At 38.9% G+C, this 17,836-nt stretch overlaps 2 protein-coding genes across 4 annotated transcripts; both read right to left on the reverse strand.

Annotated features, from left to right (window-relative positions):
• Positions 1–3,990: 3,990 nt before the first annotated feature.
• LOC130923852 (liprin-alpha-2-like) lies at positions 3,991–12,604 on the reverse strand. Of its 3 annotated transcripts, none has more exons than XM_057849936.1 (12): positions 12,371–12,604; positions 12,027–12,059; positions 11,776–11,934; positions 11,527–11,599; positions 11,280–11,330; positions 11,097–11,174; positions 10,984–11,022; positions 10,780–10,839; positions 7,417–7,481; positions 5,222–5,357; positions 4,802–4,857; positions 3,991–4,722 (listed from the first exon to the last, which is right to left on the reverse strand). In XM_057849936.1, exons 2-12 carry the CDS (start codon positions 12,047–12,049, stop codon positions 4,524–4,526), a joined length of 939 nt encoding a protein of 312 aa, XP_057705919.1. In that variant the 5' UTR covers positions 12,050–12,059; positions 12,371–12,604; the 3' UTR covers positions 3,991–4,523. The 3 variants fall into 3 exon arrangements, with proteins under 3 accessions (XP_057705919.1, XP_057705917.1, XP_057705918.1); XM_057849934.1 differs by having other exon boundaries at positions 3,993–4,722; positions 11,280–11,333; positions 11,491–11,599; XM_057849935.1 differs by having other exon boundaries at positions 3,994–4,722; positions 11,280–11,333.
• A 115-nt stretch (positions 12,605–12,719) lies between these two features.
• zdhhc24 (zinc finger DHHC-type containing 24) lies at positions 12,720–16,697 on the reverse strand. Its single transcript, XM_057849937.1, has 3 exons — positions 15,171–16,697; positions 14,527–14,804; positions 12,720–14,258 (listed from the first exon to the last, which is right to left on the reverse strand). The coding sequence occupies exons 1-3, from the start codon at positions 15,473–15,475 to the stop codon at positions 13,966–13,968; spliced, it is 876 nt and encodes a 291-aa protein (XP_057705920.1). The 5' UTR covers positions 15,476–16,697; the 3' UTR covers positions 12,720–13,965.
• Between the last annotated feature and the right edge of the window lie 1,139 nt (positions 16,698–17,836).

Genomic DNA, 17,836 nt, shown 5'->3' on the forward strand with positions numbered 1-17,836 from the left:
TACCGCTAGGGGACGCCCGTTGGCTTTCAGAGCTGTAGTACCTGGTGCAACAAAACATCCAGTTGCAGTGACGTTTAGATAAAACCTTGTTAAATTAAATCAACCTGGATCTATAATGATTGTTAGGGTTAGATTCAGTAGATTCGCTTCAATGTTTTATGCAAGGACCTAAACTGGTTTTTCAAAGATTAAAATAAGTAAATATTTGCAATAAAAAGCATGCGGAAGTATGACTGCTACTTTACACAATTGGTGTTCTAAACAACACATTTCAGATCAAGTTTAGTTATGCACAGTGGCCCTAAATCACCAAAAGATTCCAAAAACGTCAAAAAGAAAAAGTGGACATTAGCTAGATGACGGTAAATTAAATGGAATGATAACAATTTTAGATAAATATTAGAAATAAAAATCAATGGTGACATTTCCTCATATAACACCACTCTTTCATACGACCAGAGGGGGTGGGCGCACAGAGAGAGCAGACTTCTGCCTAAGCAGACAAAATCAAAGTATCGCCATATTTTGTTGAGTTGGCAGTGGACATTTCCTTTAAGTATGAAACAAGTTATGGCAAAATTATTTTTCTGATCTCTGTGGCCTTTGACCTCATGACCCCAAAGTTTAATCAGCTCTTCTGTGTCATACTACAAACATCATTAGCCTAATAACCTAATTCCTATTTTTACATTTTCGGGAAAATGGGAATTTATTTCTTTTGCAAACATATTAATATTTTCATTACTAAGTCAGAAAGTGTTTTTGAACAGTTCTGATTGGCTTGGTAGAAAAGCTGTAAGGAAAGATGATCAAGTAGTGGTAGGAGGAACATTATGTATTAATCTTAAAAGGCCGAAAGTGTTTTTGAACAGTTCTGATTGGCTTGGGAGAAAAGCAGTAAGGAAAGATGACGAGGTAGTGGTAGGAGGAACATTATGCATTAATATTAATTAGGACAAAATTTAAGCAATTATTCTTTTTAACTAACGATATCCTTCAAGTTTGATAACAATCCCTTTCTTCATTCTTCAATTAGCTTGAGCATAAATATGTATATTCAATTTGGCTCTGTGACGTGTGACCTCATTACCCCAAAATTTAATCATCTTTTCCATTTCTTATTACAAGCATATCCTACAAGTTTGATAATAATCTCAGTCTTGGTTCTTGAGTCATCTTGAACATAATCATACAGACACGTGGAAGTGAATACATAAGCAGTCCATACAGCAGTTTTGATCAACGTCAGTAGAACAGAAGGAAAGTGGCAGTAAAAAAGGGCCTACAGTATATGTAAGTTTACCTAATTGCAAGTAGAGCTGGGAATCTTTGGGCACCTAACGATTCGATTACGATTACTATTCAGAGGCTCTGATTCGATTATAAAACGATTACCCCCCTCCTTTTAAATTTTTTAAAAAAAAATTAAAAAATGTTTTGTACATTAGTTCCAAAATTGTTCAAAAATATTCTCAGGCTAAACCAAATTACTATTTCAGTATCAAGTTAACATATAGCAGTAAAAAATATACAAAAATAACAGTAAATAAAAAACTCTAGTCCCCATTCGATATCAGCAGCTTTAAACTACATTCAATTATTTTAATGTTGTGAATCAACCGTTAAAGTTGTTAAAATTGCTCCCGTCATTCCATAATTTCCCTTTTGTCTACTTTCGACATGTGAACGTTTTAAAACTATTTTAAAGATAGATTCAAGTCAATATTTTACCGATTTAGGAGTATTTTAGATAAAAAGTTAATTAGGTTTGTTTGGAAGGTTCGCTACAACAGCCTTGCAGGGAAGTGTACTGCTTTAAGATGGCGGCCGTTTACTACGCCCGCATCTAGCTTTTTGTTGCTGTGCTGCTAACGCTAATGCATCTAGTCCTATATAAATGATATCTACCGTAACATGTGGATGCCACTGGATGTACTTTGTAGCAGCTTTTCGGCAGCAGTCAGGTATGTTGTTGTGTTTTTTTATAACGTGGCATGAGTTGAGCTAGAGCCATGAGTTGAGCATTGGCATTACCTGACGGGCCGGGTAATGAGAAGCATGATGTTTGGCTACTCTCGCTCCGTTCTTCCTCATTGCTCCCGAAGACCGCGCGACGCGCCGAGTGTGTTATACTGTACTTCCGCTTTACTTGGCATATTTCAATAATCGGAATTTGGATGTTTGTGAATCGTTTTCGAATCTTCTACGGCCGAATCGCGAATAATCTAAGAATCGGAAATTTTGCACACCTCTAATTGCAAGTATGTAAAAATAAGTTTGGAGGCAAAAGTTAAACATTTTTTACTGAGTAAGCCATTCTAATTTTCTATACATACAGTCATGGATGAAATTATTGGCACCCCTGGAATTTTTCCAGAAAAACAGCATTTCTCACAGAAATTAATGCAACTGCAAATGTTTCCAGTGTTTATTTCTTGGATGTGCATTGGATAAACACAGAAAAGCTGAGGAAAAAAGCCAAAATTGACAAAAGTTTCAACTAAACTAAAAAAAAAAAAAAAAAAAAATAGGCTGGACACAGTTGTTGGGACCCTCACCTCAATATTTGGTTGCACATCCTTTGGAAGAAATAACAGATAATCGCTTCCTATAACCATCAACTGTCATGTTTGTGTGCATTCTCAATTGCTTTTTTTCTTCATTCAGCACCTGATTGAGCTGGATGGGCGAGGCAATGCGACACACCTGTGATGCATTAGGAAAGCTCAATATTTAAGGATGCCTGTGCTGTCACCAGTGTTGGACTATTAGTTGCTTACTAACCGCTGTGTGCGTCTTCTTGAGAGCGCTTGCCTTTTACAGTTGTATTCTTTGTATACAATGTTTTGTTGGTATTTTTGTTGGACTTTGCTATTATTTGTTTTGGCCTTTTCTGGGCATTGTTGCCTTCCCCTTGGTTCTCTCGCCAACTCAGTTCGGGCCATTTTTGTTTTGTATTGTTTCTCGTGTGTTCTGGCATGCTCCCTTATTTATTATTACAAAATGAGAACTATTAAAAATTTCCACGTCTGTGTTTAGATCCATATTTAACGGCTCGCCCTTTCATAACAAAGTTTTGTGCACCTCTCAGATGGAATATTGGAAGACGCTTCTTTTGTGAACTGTGCCAGGTCTCTCAGATTTGAAAAGTGCCTTCTTGCAACAGAAATTTTGTGATCTCTCCATGGTGTTCAATGGGATTTATATCCGGACTCATAGACAGCCACCTCAGAATTCTCCATTTCCTTGTCTCCAACCATTTCTTGATGCTATTTGAGGTAAATTTTGGTCATTGTCCTGTTGGAACACCCATGACCTTTGACGCAGACCCAGTTTTCTGACACTACAGCCTACATTGCAGCCCAAAACATTTTGATAGCCTTAAAATTTCATGACTCCTTGCACACTGTCAAGGCACCCAGTGCCAGAAAAAAGAATGAGGGCTACAAAGAAAAGAACACTGTGCCTATAGTCAAACATGGTGGATGTTCAATGATGTTTTGGGGTTATTTTGCTGCCTCTGGCACTGGGTGCCTTGACAGTGTGCAACGAGTCATGATTATTTTGGGCCGCAATGTCGAATATAGTGTCAGATAACTGGGTCTGCGTCCAAGGTCAAGGGAGTTCCAACTGAACAATGACCCAAAACATACCTCAAATAGCACCAAGAAATGGTTGGAGACAAACTGCTGGAAAATTCCGAAGTGGCCATCAATGAGTCCAGATCAAAATCCCATTGAACACCTATTGGAGAGATCTCAAAAGAAAAGATTGAAAATTAATGTGAAACTGAATAGAAAGAGTTGGGTAAAAAATAACACTACGGATTTCTGCAAAGTTATTTTTAAGTAATTGTTTAATTAGATGCTTATGATTGGTGTCCTTCAACAACGCCCCAAGTTTCTGAAGGGTGGGGCCAAGCGGTGCGCATGCATTTACAACATACCTTTCGTGCGATGTTTTGGTGATCTCTGCATCCCTACTTGATAATATATATGAGAGGAGATTGAAAATTAATGTGAAACTGAATAGATAGAGTTGGGTAAAAAATATCACTAAGGATTTCTGCAAAGTTATTTTTAAGTAATTGTTTAATTAGATGCTTATGATTGATATCCTTCAACAACGCTCCAAGTTTCTGAAGGGTGGGGCCAAGCGGTACGCATGCATTTCCAACATACCTTTCATGCGATGTTTTGGTGTACATGATGTCTGTGACGTCACTAAAGTGCATTCTGGTGGCAATTAGTTACAGAATGCAAAAAAAAAAAAAAAAAGAAAGAAATCAAGAGTATTGAAATTAGATTTGTTTCAATTTAATGAACCAAGAAGTAATCTTATTGGTGAAAAATGTCCAAGCTTTGCTTACATTTGATAAATCTGACACCATTTTACTTTCAGATAAAAACAAAAAACTAAATGTGCAAAATGGGTTTCAGGCAGGATTTTTCAACCCCAGAAAAAACAACACAGAATGCATGTGCTAAAATTAAGACATGCATCCAAAGTAAATGGAAAAAATATCAGATAGGAGGTAAGGCTCCATAGTGCACACTAAAGTAGGGTTGTAACATCCGGCACAGACTCCTCCAAAGGCTGTGTAATGGAAGAAAGTCTAAATTTCTTGCATGTGCTGCTGTAGCCAGAATGAGCAAAATGGTGATAATGACCATGCAGACCACATACATTTTCCGGGTGGAGAATTCGTTTGCTTCTGTGCACCTAGAAGAAGAGGATCATATGTGAACTCGTGCAAAATTTAATTGTGACTGTAGTACAAAACCTGATGTTGGAATGTTACCTGTTTGTTGGCTGGTTGGCTGGAGGACTGGTCAGTTCCTCGGCTTTAGTGTCCTCCTGTATATAAAACTTGATTCACATCACTGAGCCCCTCCATTATCATATATTGTTATACATTTTAGATTATATTGCCCTGCTCCCTACACACACACAAACTTTGAACCCTGCGACTTACAGCCCAATGCGGCTTATTATATAGTGTAACGAGCTTTAGTGTAAATATCCCATAATATAATATGTAGCGTGTAGTCCAGCGTGGCCTATATATAAACAAAGGCAGTATTTTTTTAGATTTGGGTGTTGCCTATAAACAGGTGCACCCTAAAGTCCAAGAATTACAGTGCTTGTATTAGAAAAACCATCTGTAGTGGGGGGGGGGGGGGGGGGGTCTTTATATTTCAATGTAAGAATGGCCTCATACTTGAACTGAATCCATGGATGGTGCTGTTATGCTTTTCATTTCGACTGGGGCAACAAGAAGCATAATTTCCTCTGCGAAGGTCATCACAGGATGATGCGATGCTTCATTTTCTCCAACTGAATCACTGTAAGTAGCTCTAGAAAACAGAAACAACCCCAAATAAATAGGTGTACACAGAGGTGTATACTCAGTGAAGGTGTTTCCAAAATACAGTGGTGCCTTGAAATAAGAATTGATTTGTTTGGTGGCCACATAACTCAAAACACTGTTTTCCCACTGAAATAAAAGGAAATGACAACCTGTGCAAGCCTGTACAGTGCCTTGCAAAAGTATTCGGCCCCCTTGAGTCTTGCAACCTTTCGCCACATTTCAGGCTTCAAACATAAAGATATAAAATTTTAATTTTTTGTCAAGAATCAACAAGTGGGATATTGCAATATTATTCGGCCCCCTTGCGTTAATACTTTGTAGCGCCACCTTTTGCTCCAATTACAGCTGCAAGTCGCTTGGGGTATGTTTCTATAAGTTTTGCACATCAAGAGACTGACATTGTTGCCCATTCTTCCTTGCAAAACAGCTCGAGCTCAGTGACGTTGGATGGAGAGTGTTTGTGAACAGCAGTCTTCAGCTCTTTCCACAGATTCTCGATTGGATTTAGGTCTGGACTTTGACTTGGGCATTCTAACACCTGGATACGTTTATTTTTGAACCCTTCCATTGTAGATTTGGCTTTATGTTTTGGATCATTGTCCTGTTGGAAGATAAATCTACGTCCCAGTCTCAGGTCTTGTGCAGATACCAACAGGTTTTCTTTCAGAATGTTCCTGTATTTGGCTGCATCCATCTTCCCGTCAATTTTAACCATCTTCCCTGCTGAAGAAAAGCAGGCCCAAACCATGATGCTGCCACCACCATGTTTGACAGTGGGGATGGTGTGTTCAGGGTGATGAGCTGTGTTGCTTTTACGGCAAACATATCGTTTTGCATTGTGGCCAAAAAGTTCAATTTTGGTTTCATCTGACCAGAGCACCTTCTTCCACATGTTTGGTGTGTCTCCCAGGTGGCTTGTGGCAAACTTTAAACGAGACTTTTTATGGATATCTTTGAGAAATGGCTTTCTTCTTGCCACTCTTCCATAAAGGCCAGATTTGTGCAGTGTACGACTGATTGTTGTCCTATGGACAGACTCTCCCACCTCAGCTGTAGATCTCTGCAGTTCATCCAGAGTGATCATGGGCCTCTTGGCTGCATCTCTGATCAGTTTTCTCCTTGTTTGAGAAGAAAGTCTGGAAGGACGGCCGGGTCTTGGTAGATTTGCAGTGGTCTGATGCTCCTTCCATTTCAATATGATGGCTTGCACAGTGCTCCTTGAGATGTTTAAAGCTTGGGAAATCTTTTTGTATCCAAATCCGGCTTTAAACTTCTCCACAACAGTATCTCGGACCTGCCTGGTGTGTTCCTTGGTTTTCATAATGCTCTCTGCACTTTAAACAGAACCCTGAGACTATCACAGAGCAGGTGCATTTATACGGAGACTTGATTACACACAGGTGGATTCTATTTATCATCATCGGTCATTTAGGACAACATTGGATCATTCAGAGATCCTCACTGAACTTCTGGAGTGAGTTTGCTGCACTGAAAGTAAAGGGGCCGAATAATATTGCACGCCCCACTTTTCCATTTTTTATTTGTTAAAAAAAGTTTAAATTATCCAACAAATGTTGTTCCACTTCACGATTGTGTCCCACTTGTTGTTGATTCTTGACAAAAAAATTAAATTTCATATCTTTATGTTTGAAGCCTGAAATGTGGCGAAAGGTTGCAAGATTCAAGGGGGCCGAATACTTTTGCAAGGCACTGTATGTAATGTTTCCATAGTACTGTTTTGTAAGAAGACAAACCAACAACAAGAAAAAGTAATACCACACCCATTTGAAGTGAACAGTATGGCAACAGCAGTGTGACATAAATATGTTACACATTGCACTGCTTTTTTCAGTATGCTTGCCATGGCCATCAGTTGGCAGTATAATACGACATATAGATACAGATATACCTGTACCTCTACAAAGAGATTGGTGACAATCTAGTAATATTATATATTCTCAAACGTAGATAAGACACATATGTGGTTATTGTAGTCCAAATCATGGCTCCAAAATGTATGTAAAATAAATACTGTAAATACTTACAGCAAAGCCTCATCTTCTCGGTCCTCTAACTGACTCCTCAGCAGCTGGTTTGTCTCCCTGAGATCCTAAAGTACACAAAACTCAAGCAGCTAAGTTCTAACTATTCAGATAATCCTTTGGTCACAAGAACACAAAAGTGTTGGTGGCTTTGCTTTGCTTTTTTAGACCAGTCTCGAAAGGAAAGTGTCTGCAAGAACATGTTTGTGTTTTGATAGTCTTTTTCCCATTTTTGAATGAGTATTACCTAGTATCTGCATAGCGCTGTAATTTTAAAGAATCAAAACTCAGAAGTTGACTTAGCGTAAATTGTTGAATATATTTTGCTGTTTATTAATGTTGAGCTCAAAACCACACTATCCCAGACCGAGACTTGCATAAGACCAGAACTCACTGAGATTAAAGGTCAAATCCTACTGGACGCATTTGCGGCCCGTGTCCGGCAAGATATAGCGCCAGAGCCACACCGTTTCCATTATATCCTATTGTTCAAAGTATACCACATATGCGCTACGGATAGACTGCGGACCATCTTCGGCATGCCGGAGCCCGGCGGATGGTTTGAGCTACTTTCTAGTTTTGCTGGAGACGCACCTGTCAAAATGGGCGGAGCCAGGCCTGGAGTCAACAGGACAGGTGCTTATTCACGGTTTAAACACCAGCGAACATGGACGAACAACGCTTCATCATGGTGGTGGAAAGTCACAAAGTCATTTATGATGCAGCAGATCCTTTTTATAAGGACAACCTTTAAAAGGAATCTGCATGGAACGCCATAGCAGAAGCTATGAGGGTAGACAGTGAGTTTTTATGCAAGTCATTTAATTTAAAACAGTAATTACATAGTAGAGGACGGGTTGGTGGCGTGGTCGGGGTGTCACAAACCCATGGCAAAAGCAAAAAAAAATCGGGGAACGTTCAGTCAAATTAAGTCCACCTCTCTCTCTTCTTTATTGAGTACAGACACCGTGTGTTTCTTTGTCGTTTTTTTTAATGCCACATTATCACGCACGATCACGCGACAGTTCACGACGGGACAGAGTTGCCGGACCACAGTTTTGCGCAGCTGGTATGTTTTGTCCTATTTTTTTGACGTACTGCGGAGCACGCAGTCAACACGGAGCTTGGCAGGTCCATACTGCAAACACATCCAGTATAATTTGGCCTAAAGAATTCAGCCAAGAGAAGACCCAATAACTAAACATATATATATACACATACGGTGGTATGAAAAAGTATCTGAATCTTTTGGTATTTCTCATATTTCTGCATAAAATCACCATCAAATGTGATCTGATCTTTGTCAAAATCACATAGATGAAAAAACAGCGTCTACTTAAAATAAAATAATCCAAACATTTATAGGTTTTCATATTTTAATGAGGATAGTATGCAAACAATGGAAGAAGGGGGAAAAATAAGTAAGAAAACCATCAGATTTAATATTTTGTGGCCCCCCTTTGGCAGCAATAACTTCAACCAGACACTTCCTGTAGCTGCAGTCAGATCAGTCTGGCACATCGATCAGGAATAATCTTGGCCTATTCTTCTCTACAAAACTGCTGTAGTTCAGTCAGATTCCTGGAATGTTTGGCATGAATCGCGGTCTTTAGGTCATGCCACAGCATCTCAATCGGTTCAGGGCCGGCCCAGGCCTTTTGGGTGCCCTAAGCAAAATAATGCCAAGTGGCCTATATTTTGGGCCCATCATTTCGTCACAGTGTACTGTGAAACCTATTCATGCAATCCAACCCATATGTCCATATTTTGTATATTAATCAGATTTTTCGTTTCTCTGCTCCAGAAGGATAAATTCTCTTCAACATATTCATGCATCTATTTTCAAAGCAATTTTGAGCACCAATCATCGCAAAGCAGGCTCAACATCACTCCCCAGGTTGCCAGATTGTAATGACAAGAAAATGGATGTTTGCATAGATAAATAGCTATGCGCCACATTATTCACGATGCTCTATTAACAACGTATAAAATGAGGTTGCCAGATTGGGAGCCCCCTAGTGGTCAGGGTTAGGGTAGGGCCCTAAGCAGCTGCATAGTCTGCGTATAGGCTGGGCCGGCCTTGATCGGGTTCAAGTCTGGACTTTGACTTGGCCACTCCAGAACGTGCACTGTGTTCATCTGAAAACATTCTGAAGTTAATTTACTTCTGCATTTTGGATCATGTCTTGTTGCAGCATCCATTCTGCTTGTAGCTTCAATTGTCTGACAGACGGCCTCTGGTTTTCTTGCAAAACATCCTGTTAAACATTTGAAGTAATTCTTCCATTAATGATTGCAAGTTGTCCAGGCCCCAAGGTGGCAAAACAGCCCCAAATCATGATGCTTCCCTCCACCATGCTTCACGGTGGGGATGTTGGTGAGCTGTTCCATTTCTCCTTCACACATGACGTTGTATGTTACTCCCTAACAATTCAACTTTGGTTTCATCAGTCCACAAAATATTTTGCCAAGACTTCTGTGGAGTGTCCAAGTCCCTTTTTGAGAACATTATATGAGCAACAATGTTTTTTTTTTTTAGACAGCAGTGGCTTCCTCCGTGAAGTCCTTCCATGAACACCATTCTTGGCCATAATTTTACATATAGTTGATGTGTGCACAGAGATATTGGACTGTGCCAGTGATTTCTGTAAGTCTTTAGCAGACACTCTAAGGTTCTTTTTTAGCTCTTTGAGTATTCAGCGCTATACTCTTGGCGTCATCTTTGGTGGACGGCCACTCTTTGGGAGAGAAGCAACAGTGCCAAACTCTTTCCATGTGTACACAGCTTCTCTGACTGTCGATTGAAGAACATCCAGACTTTTTGAGATGTTTTTGTATCCTTTCGCAGCTTTATACAAATCATAAATCCTTGCTCGCAGGTCTTCAGACAGCTCTTTTGACCGAGCCATGATCCACATCAGACATCAAGACAATTCTTACCAGGTGTGTGTTTTATAGTGGGCAGGGCAGCTTTAAACTATTCATCAGTGATTGGGCAGTGGGCACACATCTGACTTAAATTGTTCGGTAAAAATTGGTTTCAAATGCTCTTTAAGTCTACTTAGGCAGAGGGTTTACGTGCTTATTTTTCCCTCTTCTGTCATTGTTTACATGCTATCCTCATTAAAATATGAGAAAGAAAATCCTGAGTCCGAAGACCTCAGCTTTGGGGGGTTGAGACAAGACCAAGAGCCTCTAAATTTGTTGTTAAGCCCAAGACCTGTCTCTAGTGTTATAACACTGTCGTTTATCATTAATTTATTAATTATTCAATGAATTCAAGCATTCATCAAACATGTCAGTACTTTGTTGTGGCAAAAAAACAAACAAAACAAAAAATTAAAAAGCTAGTCATAACATCCTTACCTTGATGATGTTGGAATACTCCTCTACAGTTTCCTCTGCTTGCTTTAATTGCAATTTATTCTGCCACAGATACATACATGTTACATAATGACAACTAAAATAAAGAACTGGCGGTAAAAATTATTCAATAAGTATTTGAATTAAAAAAATATATATATACATTTTTTTTTAAATTAGGGTTTAGAAAATCCTTAAAGACAGTACCTGTTCAATAAATTCATCTTTTTGCTGCAAAGCCTCCCTCTAATGTTCAAAAGATTATTTGAAATACAAATACTGGTCCGATAGTACAATAAAATAGTTCCGAGAAAGCTTACCTCAATGTTTTGAAGTGCAACACTAAACTCGCTCAGGCTCTTCTTGTCTTGTTCTCTTTGCACCTGAAGTCTCCGAACCTGATAAAAAATTAAAGTGTTGCAGATGAGTTGCTAACACTTATTTTTTTGCATTATGCTTTTAATCACACAATTATGAATATCGGTGGAGAAGAGATGCTATACTTTTGCAGTTAATTTCGCATTTTCTTCCTTTATCAAATTGGATTCGTCCTCCTGCTGGTAAAAACAAACAAACAAAAAAACAGAAAGGGTCAATCAGTATGAGAAAATTTTCCAAGTAAGCTATAGAGTTATTCTTTCTCTACTATATTAGTACGGATACATTTTCAAATACTTTTTTGAAAAGAGCAGCACAACACACACGGTCACTAACTAGTTCTTGTTGCTCAACTCTAGTAGACTGTCTTACATCGAAGCCATTAACCATGGGTAACTTGACAAGTTGTGCTTCCAGACGCTGGCTATTAAGGGTCTGTTCCAGCCTGCATAATAGTAAGAAAGAAAAACACAAATAAAGGCCAACACAGAATTTTAAAGTTATGACTAAAATTAAGAAACAGAAAAAAAACAAAACACTGAGGTTTGATTGCAAAATCAAGTCAGATTTTCATTGTATTAGCAACTGTTGTGATGTGAAATAAAAGTAAGATGTGATTACGCGTCCACTCGTTTTCTAAATGCATCGTTTTCTGATCGCAGCGCGGTCATCTCATCATTTGCTGCACCGAGTAAATTCTTCATCTCAGTGTTTTGAAGGTGCAGCTGACTACGACTTTTGTCAAGCTCAGCTATTTTATCAGGCACCTCCTTTGCTGTCCTTCACACAAGCACAGAAAATCAGCACAATGTTAATTTTATTGCTAAATTTAAATTAAATAAAAAACGTGGCTCTCTGTTTAGTTCACCTACATATTTTCATCCAACACATCCATGTTCTCCTTCCTGGAAATGGAAAATGACACGTGAGATAAGACACCACAATAAAGTGCACATATATTGTTCCCGACGGTGTAACGAATATCGAATAAAACACTATTTTAAATTTAGCAAAATATTTACATATTTAAAAATAACTTCTAAAAACATAACTGTACGGAGATTACAACAGCAATTAATTTATGCTAAGCTTTAGCATACTTTGCCTACAAACCTAGCTAATTAGCTGACGAGCAAAAAACGAGCAATCGACTCTTGTATGAATGCTAATTATTAATACACATCCAAACAGATAGTTTGTGTTGATTGAAGCTTACCACTTTTCTTACTCGTTTTATTCGATTTTGATAGTTAGCTTAACTACAGGTGGGTGCGTCTTGGTTTCTCTTAGGGTTCGTCAATAAATTAACCATATTAGTGTGACTTTGGAATCCCCATAGCAAAAATAAGTACTTTGGTGAATGTGAGACAAAATTAAAAAGAAAAATCGTAATTGATGTGTCTTCCTCAAAACAAAAACAAAACATGCACATTTACAATTTAAAAGGACGACAAGTAACCCCCCCCCCCAAATGCTTGTATGCTAGTTACTACCTTTCAGTAATTGCTATTGATGATTTCCCCATAACTCCCCCAACCAAAAATAAAATGTACACAGAAAACGTCCCCCTTTGGCGTACCTAAATTTAATACTAAAATTGTAAACAACTAATGGAGAGCAGAAGCCTTTACTGACAACTACACTTTAAAAAAAGTTCAAACAGATTATAATTAAATCAATTAGACACGATTTATTTGCATGGGCAAATATCCAAGAAATCAGCAAATATTTTATTACAACATGAAGAACACTTGTACAGTAGCCTACAGTATTGTGAAACCATTTTTCACGATACAATAATAGAAGTCAGAAGACAAAATAAAATAAATGTACAGTGGTACCTGTACTTACGAGATTAATTGGTTCTGGAAGTACTGTCGTAACCTGAAAATTTTGTATAGAGATGGGTTCTCTATGTAAATGCCCTAATCTGTTCCAGGGTCCTCAAAATTCAGACATAAATCTTTTATAATCAATAAAAATGCATCAAAATATGCAACAAATACATGTTACAATCAGATAATTGCACACTAAACATAAAATCAGAGTTGAGCATACTGTTAAAAAAAAAGAAGAAAAAAAAAAAGAAAAAAAGTTAATACACTTACGTAAAGCTGTCGGAACAGGAGGGGCGAATGAAGAGGACGTTAGGATACATACATACACATACAGTAGAGCAGTAGAGGTCCTAACAGCCAATTGGATGCCAGCAATGCTAGGCAATAGCAAATGGCTGAGTAGCTATTAGTATGTTACGTTCAGTAAACTCTGGGGGCTGCGAGTACCAGCCATACTGGATTTTTGTTTATTTTTAATCAAGAGGCAATATTTTCAAGTTGAGGCGTGTCTTAACCCGAAAACTCTGTATGTAGAGACATTCATAAGTACAGGTACCACTGTACTATGTAATGAAAAAGTGATTTAATAAGGCAATCGGTGCAATAGGTGGTAATCGGTCACTATTAATGTCAATGTTGTGGGCCACAGGTCTGCAATCATCATTCTCTGGCAAGATAGGTCATGCAATATGAAATGATAGGTAGATGTACTTGGCAAGGGACATCCTTGTTCTAACTTTCACTAATGGTATCATCTAAAGACTAAAAGAAACGGCAAAAATACTGTGTGATTGACGGTGGTGGTAATTAGAATTTACAACCATTATAATACCACCAATAATACATACAAACTTTCAGTGCAGAGTATTCCTGCTAGGAAAACATTTTTCTTTTGAGTGAACATTCAAAGGTCCAGCCTTCACATAAGCTATTAATCATTGTTTTTGCTCAACAGAACTAAACCCAGGACTTATTATTGGGTGGGTTCCAGTGAGCCTGTCACCTGGAAGTGTATCCCATCTCCAGGTAAAGGTGACTGGATAAGTGGACAGAGCCAACACAAGTACCAGCGACTACCAAGGGTGTGACGCAAGTTGCCCAGAAGTCCCAGGTTGTAGGGGCGGCGAGATGAGTACCACTCCCTTGTGGTTTGTCCCCGGAAAAGTAGGAAGAGATGGAAGAAGAAGAAGGCAGAAACCAACAGGAGGCCCACAACGCACGTGTCGGCAATAAAGGCAAAGGTGAAGGCACGTGCCGAGACCTGGCCTGGTTGGAACAAAGAGACATGGATGTGACCACGACTCATAATTTGATACAACAACAACAAAATCACAAAATCCTAAAAATAAATAGAAAAACACAATGCAATGCAAGGGCTCAAAACTAATATATATATATATATATATATATATATATATATATATATATATATATATATATATATATATATATATATATATATATATATATATATAAGAAATAAAAAGTATCTACTGTATATAAAACAACTCTATGTACCACTGCACCCTATTACCTGAAATCAGCATGATCCAGGGTACCAACAGCAACAGAACGCTGTGCATCGTCACACCCTCCTTCAGTATGACGATGAAGACCTCAGCGTTCATCAGCGTGGCATACAGGAGCCCTGACCACATGAACAGCAAGCAGCTCAGGAAGTAACGATAGTTACGAAAGCCCACACACTGTCCAAAGAACACACAGTGGTGGTCCCGTCGCAGCACACACACCTTGCAATCGTAGCAGTGGGAGCAGCGTGAAGGAGTGTGTGTTTCACACGCATAGCAGTACCTGGAGGATATTTTAAAAAATTAAAAATTGGAGAAAAGAGAGGTATTATCAGATGGGAATTCTTAGACCTCAGATAACAAAACAGTTCAGAGAAATGTGATAGTATATTATATTTGATCTAATTTGGAAATAGAATAGAAAATAAAATGCTGCTGTGTCCAAGACATGCCCATGCGAGCTGACACATTCAATTAATCAAACAGCTGAAAGTGCATCAGCAACTGTAGCTGTCTTTGTCCACAATCGAGGGTAATAACAATTTATTACTCCGTTTTGTTACCCAACTAACTGGAGCAGCTGTTTATTTTACATGTGAGACATGAAATGAAGCCAGTTATTAATTTCGAGACCCCAAAACTTGCTCACCTCCATCCCTGTCCCACACCATCCCCTCCCAGGAACACGCCCTTGATGCTCGGGCTGGTTCGGACAAAAAGCAAGGCGTTCCAGCAAATGTTGCAAAGCATGAAGTATTGGGCCAGCAGGTGCAGGGATTTCCATCGCGAAGACCACTCCGTCCTCTTCAGTTCCGCCTGCAGCGGAGCCTCGATCAACACAAGGTAGCTCACCTCTCCAGTGATGGAGAAGACCAGGAAGGTGTTGAAGATTACGGGGAGATGATAGCATGTTCTCTCCACTTTGCTAAAGACCTGGGCCGCGTAGCTAGTCATGCCTGGTCGTGGAAAGGATACAGCTGAGCGGGAGAACTGACTGTTTTGAAAGACGCACCGTAGTTGGTATGTTCATTAGCCAACAAGCTACTTGGTTAGCTTTTGGAGTACAGATCTTCCATTACCTAACATATGCTTTACGGAATTATTTGGAGCATCGTGGATGAGGTAAATGTGTAAAATGGGATAGCGGGGGAGGAAGTTTTGTTTATGCAGTTTCAGACCTTTTATATCTGACGGACCAGTTGTGGGGGAGGACGCGTGACGTCAGATCCGGTGTTCAGCCAAAATGTCTTACATCGGCGAAACGTCAATACGAGGCGAATTTGGCACCCAAAATTCTGCCGTGCGCGTCCAACTTCTTTTCCTTAGATGCAGAGGAAGAACGTACTAAAAATGTCTTCCCAAAATACGTAAATGTAGTGTGGTCCACTGATCAACACTTCTTGAAAGCTAGCATAAAAAACACAATGGTTTACGGTATGAGAGGGAAATACATGCAAAAAGTAATTTTCAAGCAATGAAAAAGTAATTTAAAAAATAATGAGTACTCGCCGCTTTTAACCGATGTGCGCATGCGTATGGTGCGCAAGCGCACTAGCAGAGCATTCAACATTGTGTAGATGTCTCGCAGTCGCTGCGTAGAACACCTGCGGGTTAACGTCGTCTGCAGTTTAACAAATGTTTATATGATCATGTTTTTTTGTTTTATTTTTTTGTAAAAGCGCGACAAAGGGCCAAGACAATCGAACAGTTAGAGGCCTGAATTAGACAGGAATGGAACAGCGTTCCTATTTTTAAACTCGTCTAAGTACAATTCCCAGACGTTTGCAAACTGTTGGAAAAAGAGGGGATCCGTCACACGGGGTGAAAATGACCTTATACCAACTTTTTAAAGATTTATTAACACCATGGAATTAAAAGTCAACATATTTTCCCCTTGTCAGTTTAAACTTTTCACCTGTCATATATGTTCTATTATGAATAAAACAGTGGCATTTGGCACTTTGCATCATCATTGCATTGTTTTTATTCATAACAACTTTGGAATTAGGTCTAATATTTTTATTTGTTTTTGTCATTAATTTTCTGTACGGTTCATCCTCATGAGGGTGCTGGAGCATATCTAAGCTAACAATGGGCAAGAGGCTGGGTACACCCAAAACTGGTTGCCAAGCCAGTCGCAGGACGGATATAGAAAAACTTTTCACTCTTATGGAGAATTTAGATTGTCCAGTAAGCCTACTATGCATATTTGGGAAGGTGGAAGGAAATTGGAGTACCCGGAGAAAATACGTAGGCATGGGGAGAATATTTTAACTCCACACGGGCCGGAGCCCAGGATTGAACCCTTGATCTCAGCAGTACTGTACTGCGAGGCAGGCGTTCCAGCCACTCAGTCACCGTGCCACATTGTCATTATTATTTTTCATCCATATAGAAATATACTGTATTCCCAAGCGCAATATTGGCATACTCATAGTGGATTAACTGAAACATTAACAACAAATAAATTTTAAAAAAGCATTATTAATGACCTTTCTTGATAGCACAACTTCATCTCAAAACACCTTGGTGTAGGTCTACATAAATAGCCTGCTTTAATACTGTCAAATTACTTTAGAAAAATCAAGTCCCTGTCACATTTGTATTAGGTAAATTATAGATAACCTTGCTTTGAACTACAATACTTTTCAATTTTTATGAATATGTGACCTGGTTGATTTTTTTAATCTGTGTGGTTTGTGATTTCAGGGCAGCACCATGACAGGCATCATTATTCCCATCCACAACAATGAAGCCCGTTTATGGGGTATTTGGGCTGGTACAGCCTCTTTTGTCAGTTCCCCACAAAGCTACACTGTGTTCAAAGTTTAACGATGTTTATGTTTTTAATAAAACTGAAATCCGAATAAAAATTTTTAACGAAATGGCTTGTTTGCCACTTCTAATCAGTTTCAACAGATTATGAATGTTGTTGAATAAATAAATAAAAAATACAAGTAAACAGCGGAATGACCCTGGTGGCAGTGAGTGTGGCCCAGAAAGTCATACATTTTGTTATTTTTGAAAGCGATATTATGAGTTAACAAAAAATAATTCTCCCCCCTACAAATGTCATGAAGCGATGGAGTTGCCATACAGTCCACAAGGTTTATTGTGATGATGAAATTGGGTATTTTATGATGCATCCCTTTGGAGAATTTTTTTAAACCAGCTGCCTGTAGCAATCTACGCTACTGCAGGGTCTTAAGACACTTGGAGTCAATTCCAAACCCAGAGGTTTCCAAATAATCATTTTGCAAATGAGCAGCTATGAAATCAATGACTGTGTGATGTCACAATGCTCCTTATTATGCA

Source organism: Corythoichthys intestinalis, chromosome 11 (genome assembly GCF_030265065.1).
Source record: "Corythoichthys intestinalis isolate RoL2023-P3 chromosome 11, ASM3026506v1, whole genome shotgun sequence".
NCBI lineage: Eukaryota > Metazoa > Chordata > Actinopteri > Syngnathiformes > Syngnathidae > Corythoichthys > Corythoichthys intestinalis.